The 7,123-nt window shown below is 47.7% G+C and overlaps 1 protein-coding gene across 48 annotated transcripts in view; it reads right to left on the reverse strand.

The window, feature by feature from the left end:
• Dock9 (dedicator of cytokinesis 9) overlaps nt 1-7,123 on the reverse strand; it is a 271,459-nt gene that overhangs the window by 87,413 nt on the left and 176,923 nt on the right. For all 48 annotated transcript variants that reach the window (XR_010057802.1, XM_063274005.1, NM_001105759.2 and 45 more), the window contains one exon: nt 5,447-5,518. Coding sequence is in view for 47 of the 48 variants with exons in the window: in XM_063274005.1 (XP_063130075.1) it covers nt 5,447-5,518 (72 nt within the window). In the remaining variant the exon portion in view is untranslated. The remainder of the gene's footprint in view (nt 1-5,446; nt 5,519-7,123) is intronic.

Here is a 7,123-nt window from a genome sequence, read left to right on the forward strand (position 1 = left end):
GGAGGCTACCGAATGCCCTTCTGGCAGTGACAAACAGCTATGGTAAGCAACTCTTTTGACAACAGAACAAACTGAGGACTTTTTACTCAGTAAGACACACATTTAGAGGTGAGGAAGTTAAGAAAGACCTAGGTGAGTAGATGCTTTTTATAAAGACGGCTATAAACTGAACTGAAAGGAAGAATAAAGCCTAGGATAATGGCTGGTGTGCAGAGTGGGAATGAATACCCAAGCACGGCTCTGTGAAGAAAGCCCCTGGACATCTTCTCAGGCTTCTCAGGCAAGCAAAATCCTACTCCTTGTCCACAGCCTGGTGTAAGGTCTGATGTTACCATTTCTGTAGTGTCCCTACTGCCACCTGCTGCTCTAATGGGTGCTGACTGTAAGGGTTTCCTTATCTAGTACCTGTAGTGACAGGCCTAGACTCCTGTACCTATCCACTGTGCATACTCTGCTGTGAATGTGGTAGCTATGTGCCCTCCTGAGTAGGCTCTCCCTGAAGACCCAGACCCAGCCTTGCTGTCACAGCCCTGTGAACACTGTTCCTAAAACCAGGGATTTACAGTGTCAGATCACCTGGAACTGGAATTACAGTTGTGAGCCACTACACAGGTGCTAAGAATTAAGTCTGGGCCCTCTGCAGCAGCAGCAAGTGTACTTCTACCTCAGACTTCATTTTTTTGAGTCATGGCTTTGCTTTGAAGCCCAGGCTAGACTTGAACTCATGATCATTTTCCTCTTGCTTCCCCAGGACTGACCACAAGCATGCACCACCACCACAACTGACTAAATGCAGACGGTACAAGTACAATGTTTGGCAAGTTTTGAAAGGTGAGCACAGTTGCATAACCACCAAGATCAAGGAGCCAGCCCCCATCCTCTGTGCCTAGATCCTGACAATGACTGCTCTGCTCTCTATCCCTGTAATTTTTCCTTTCCAAGAATGTCTTAAATATAAATTAATTCATCCATGTAATCTTCTGGGTCTGAATTTTACTTCAATACTTTTGAGAGTTGCCCATATTTCTGCAAGAATGAGTATTTTGTTCCGTGTTATTACTAAGTGGTATTCCATGAGACTGAGTCACCTATTAATGTACAAACCATTTTGCTGAACTGTGGCTAAAGGTGGAGGCGTGTCCACCTTCCAGCCCCCAGTCAGTCAAACACATCTTGAAGCATTTGCTGAAGAGTTGGTACCAGCAGCAGAAAGCAGCTCCAGCAGATGGCCCTGTAGCTCCTCATCGGTGCACGTGACTGAGTCTGACTTGGGACCATCCGAGAAAGCAGGTGCTTGGAAGTTACAAGGAGGAGTTTTTGGGAAAGGCCACACCGCAGCAGGGCCAGCTGGGAAGTTCTCTGACTCGGCATCTGTGGGCGACGCTTTTGGAAACTTCTTTTTATAACTTATGTTTAGTAACTGTAATTCCCTCAGACTTGCCTTCCACTTCCTTCCTCCCACGCTGTGCTAGGCTGAGTCCTGGCGTCCCACAGGTGTCTGTCCTTAAGAAGGGAGTGAAAAAGCTCACAGAGGTAGGATGAGTGTCCTAAGTGTGATTCTTTGCCTTCACGCAAGAAGAGAATTTTTATTTATGAAGCGCAGTAAGCACAGGCTGAAAGATGCAAAGACTGTTTGGGCTCCTCTAAGCCCAATATGAACATTCCTATGACGGGCTGAATATTGGCACCCGGGTTTCCACCCCTCGAGTGTTTTGAGTAGTTTGTTAGGTATGGAACACAGAAGAAAAGCATGAAAGGATTAAAGACACATCTCCTACCCTGAAACCACCCATGAACATTGGAGAAGAGATACTCACTTGGAGCAATAAGAACAGAGCACAGGAAGGAATTTGTGTGAGCCAAACAGGAGGCAGAAATGGAGGCAGAGGTGAACTTTGCCTGGACCTCGAAGGATGCCAATATGAATACTTGGTGAATAAGAGATGTTAAGACAGCCATTCCCAGCCCAGCCATTCGCTCCTCAGCATGTATCCCCTCAGTGTATCCACACAATACCCGAGCATGAGTGTGCACAGCAGCTTTACTCACACGAGCCCAAACCTAGAAACAACCCAAACCCGGTAACCTGTGGGAAGAGGCTGGGACCTCTAGCACAAACCAGGCAGGGCTAAAATGGATGCTCAGAATCTTTTACAGTGCCAGGAGGAGCTCCTAAAGCTCTCTCCTCAGGGTCAATTATACTGTGGTTCCACATCCTTCCTTTGGAAGCCAGAGCTCTCTTACAGACACAGCTGCACAGAAACTTTTTCTAAGACTTCTAAAAAAAAAAAAATCCCTCTCTAAACACATTGCTTTAGGACTAGGATACAATTAAGGTGGGGAGAAGGCTCTGCAATTCCAAAGACAAACATAGCATTGCTTAGCGCGGAGGTGTGGGGAACCCACCATAAGTCTGGAAAGGGTGGAGCACCTGCAAGTGGCTACCTGCTGAGGCTGCTCTTGGCTCCACGGCACCTCAAGATCTGGAAAGATCATACCCAGGGTCTGTCTACCCTGTTGTCTATCTCTGTGATAAAGGGGAAGAGCTGGCGACCAAACGCACTCTCAGGCCACTGCTACCTCGCCTAGCACCGAGAACAGACACAGGCGACTGATTCCTCTCCTGGTTTCCTAACGGTTGGAAGTGATGGTCGGTGGTGTGCACAGTTCTTGCACGCGTTGTCAGAAGTGCTCATGGCCTCCTGGATCACCTCTCAGGTGGCCTCTGCTGCAGCCCTCCGCAGGGAGGGGCAACTGTAATTCCCTATGACAGGAGCTCCCTGCTCCTTATCACCCTGGTATTTTTCTCCTCCTAGGCCGGACCAACTCCTCCATGCACTAGTCCCACTATCGCCCGCTCCTCACCATGTGTGCCTTCCTCTCATGGTGACTGTCATGAGGGTAAGTGGCCACCAGGCTACATGTACATGCTCTACCTAAACTACTTTATTTTTATTACACTGAAGGGTTATTGTCAGAAGTGCTCATGAGCAAAACCAATACATTTAAAATACAATCAAAGCACCATGGCCCTCAAAGCTGTCTCTCTTATTTATAGTTAAATAAAAATCACCTCAGGGTTTTGTTTTTTTTTTTTTTTTTTTTTTTGGTTCTTTTTTTTTTTTCGGAGCTGGGGACCGAACCCAGGGCCTTGCGCTTCCTAGGCAAGCGCTCTACCACTGAGCTAAATCCCCAACCCCCAGGGCTTTTTTTAAAGGTTGAACTGCATCCCCAAATTTGCATGTTGAAGATGAGTTTTTCCCTAAGTGTTTGTTTGCTCTTGTGCTCCCCCTGTCTCTCCTGTGCATGCCGTAGTGTGAACGTGGAGGTCAAGGGACAACCTCAGACACTGGCTTTTGCCTCCTCCTTGGTTGAGCTCACTACAACAGCGCTGGGATTAGAGATACATGGCTTTCCATGGGCTCTGCAGATTTGAACCCGGGTCTCCACATTTCCACAGAAAACATTTTCCCACTGGGTCACTGCCCGGTCTGTATGCTTAAGCTGGGGCACCCCTGAAATGTCCCAGTGGGGGATTATATTTGAGATAGGGTCTTTAGAGAAGAGACTGGGGTAAAGTGATGTCATCAGGGTGCGCATTAGTCCACTGTGACAGGTGCCACACAGGACAAAAACCTTTGCAGAAGAAGAAATTATCTGTTGGCAGAGTAGACACCTCAGAGAGGTCAACCCCACAGAAACTTTGACCTAGAACTTTCGGCTTCTTAGCTTTGTCAGTGGTCTAACCCAGTGGCCCTCTACAGTGGCAACAACAGAAAACCAGCAGAGGCTATAATCCTGCTGCGCTTGTAACATATTTAACTAAAAGGTGATACAATGAAATGGTGCGTGTATAAGAGCGCATACTTGGCTGTGCTGCCAAGGAGCCAATCTGCTTGGTTCTTCCTTGGCAGGCTGACTTGGCATGAACGCAGAGGGTGCATAGCTCCGTGCAAGGCAAATGCCACCCCCCCACTCCATCTGGCATCTCCCTATGGGGTAAAAATCAAAGTCTTTAAGTCGGATTGAAAAAGGGAAATCAAACAACCAAAAAAACCAAGGAAACCAACTGGCCAGGTTCAGGTCCTGCTCTACAGGTAAGTATGGCTTCAGTTCTGCGCCACCAACCTTTTGTTCTGCTTCTAAGGAATGGAGCCCTTGAGTAAAAGACTCAATCCTTTGACATTCTCTCCCAGGTCTGTCTGCCTGCTTCTCTACTTCTCTCTCTCTCTCTCTCTCTCTCTCTCTCTCTCTCTCTCTCTCCCTCCCTCCCTCCCTCCCTCCCTCTCTCTTTCTCCCCCTCCCTCCTTCCCTCCTCTCTTTTTCTTCCCTTCCTCTCTCCCCTCCTCCCCCTTCCTCCTTGTCTCTTTCCCTCCTCCCTCCCTTACCCCTTTCTCCTTTCCTCCCTCCCTTCCTCCTTCCCTCCCCCTCTCTCCCTCCCTCCTTCCCTCCTCTCTTTTTCTCCCCTTCCCCTCTCCCCTCCTCCCCCTTCCTCCTTCTCTTTCCCTCCTCCCTCCCTTACCCCTTTCTCCTTTCCTCCCTCCCTTCCTCCTTCCCTCCCTCTCTCTCTCATCTACAGAGTACATGCAGCCCTGCAACTGAAAGCTCTCATAGGTTCCTCCTGCTCAGTCGCTGTCACACAGCTGCAACATGGCCACAATTCACCATCAGACACAACTCCCAACTCCTGCATCAGAAGCAGCTCTTTCAGTCATCAAACAGAGAATGCCATTGTCAGTGTGTCCTACATTAGCACTCTGAACAAACCTTGAGCCTCAGAGAGCTCCAAGACCACATCCTAACAGTAATCACCAATGCAGGGGCAAGACCAATTGTGTGGGGATGAGCTTCCTGAGAACAGAGGGACAAAACGTCCCAGTGGAACCAGGGGACAGGGTCAGAGAAACAAATACCCAGGTACCAGTAAAAGGAAGGGGGGATTTGAGACTGTACACCTATCCACCTGAATTGTCTATGAGGACCTGTTTGTTACTTGATTCTAGAAGACAGGCGGGCGCCCGGTGAGACTCAGCCATCTGTAGACAGAAATATCTGCGGTGGTTTAGACACTGAACACCCGACGACAGCATCTCACGTTAGCATTCAAGCAAATGGTTCAAAAAAGCTATTTAAAAATAACTTTTCTTTGTTTGTTCCATTTTTCTTTGGACTTAGTAGCCTTGTAGGTCGTCAGGAACCAAGGCCTTGGACCTAGATTCGTTAGCACTCATTAACTGCAGGATCAGGAGCAAGTAATAACTCAAACATTCTAGCCTCCGTTTCCTTATGTAAAAATGCCCGTCGCTCACAGGACTGCTGTGAAACTGTACAACACTTAGAGCAAGCCTGTGCCCAGCACACAGGAAACATGAACAGCTGTGAGCTTTCAACCCAGTAAGCTCGTCTCCCGTCCCTGAACAAACAAGTCCCCAGTGGAGTAACATACCTTCACTTTGTTATTTTCAATCAAATGCTGAGCCATGGACTTTATCAGCACATCAAAGAAAAACCAAGAGTACTAAAAGAAAAGAAAAGAAAAGCATAAAAATAATGCTTTATTAGGAAGGAGACCAGCTCCCCTAGGCTGGCAGCATTAGCAACGAGAAGCAGGTGTGGACGGTGACATTGCACGGGTTCTCATCAGATGGAGAGGTAGGTGGCAGATTTCTGCTCCTTGTACACATTGGGCAACACACAGCTGCACCCACCGGGAGACTGAACACCCTCTCCAGCTAGACGCTCTGCTGGGTCATTTGCAGGGTCTTCCCTCTGCCAGTTTCTTGTTTAGGGATACTATCTGTACTGTCCTTAGCAGTGTCCTCCACACTGAGGAGGTGACAGTGAGGCTGAAAATGGTCATTTATCTTTACGGATCTCATCTGAGACTGAACTACAAACTTGGACCCGGAGAACTCATTCTGTTAGCCCGGATTTAGCAGTGATGGTGGCAATGTACACATGTGGAGTTTGCATTTTCACACACACACACACACACACACACACACACCCCTACACAGACACACGCTCATGCACACGCACATGCACATGCACACACACATGCACACGCACACACACATGTGCACACAGACACACACTTTTTGAGGGGAAGAAAGGGTCTCAGTTAATGCTGGTCACCAACTTATCATGTAAGGAAGGGATGGTCTTGAACTCCAAATTCTGGCTTCTCCAAAACTTTGGGATTATGGGTGAGACACCACAAATTATTTTTAAAAATAAGTAGTAAAAATAATTTTTTTCCTGATAGAGTTCATGTTGCTCAGGCTGGTATGAAAATTATACACTCAAGGGATCTACGGTGTTTTGAAAGAGCGTGTTCTCCCCAGGCTCAGGCATTAACACTTGGTTTCCAGGTGGTGGAGCTATTTGGGGGAGGCTATGGAATCTTTAGAAAGTGTGTCACTGGATGTGAGTTTTGAGGGTTTACAGACCTGCCCCATTTCCAAAACGCACACTCTCTCTCCTCCCTCCCTCCTCCCACCTCTCTAAACACACACTCTCTCTCCTCCCTCCCTCCTCCCACCTCTCTAAACACACACTCTCTCTCCTCCCTCCCTCCTCCCACCTCTCTAAACACACACTCTCTCTCCTTCCTCCCTCCACCCACCTCTGCTTGGTGTTTCCGGCTGAAGATGTGATCACTCAGATTCTCACTCTGGTTGCCTGCTACTGGGTACCTCTCCCACCCCTGTGTACTCCAACCTGAAACCAACCTTATACTAAACTAAACTTTGTTCATGAAGTCGCCTCTGGTCACGTGTTAATCACAGCGTCAGAAGAGTAACTGACACACACTCCGTCCTATTTAGACTCCCCAGTGGCTGGGACTATAACACCATGGATGGCTCTCAATGCACGTAACTGTAACATGATATCTGTGAACATCACTAGGGCAACATGTAATGCTTTAACACGTTAAGTAAGATAACTGAGGTAATCTTAAACTTTTTGGTTTCTTTATGGTGATGACTGTCAAAGATTCTTTTTCCTAGAAATCAAGGGAATGCTCAGTCCATCTAATTTCTGTTCTCTGTTTTCAGAAGGCTGTACAGCTGTGAAACAGCACCGGGAAGCTTCTCCCTCTTGACGACACTTAGTAACCATT

The sequence above is a fragment of the Rattus norvegicus genome, chromosome 15 (assembly GCF_036323735.1).
Source record: "Rattus norvegicus strain BN/NHsdMcwi chromosome 15, GRCr8, whole genome shotgun sequence".
In the NCBI taxonomy this organism is placed as follows: domain Eukaryota; kingdom Metazoa; phylum Chordata; class Mammalia; order Rodentia; family Muridae; genus Rattus; species Rattus norvegicus.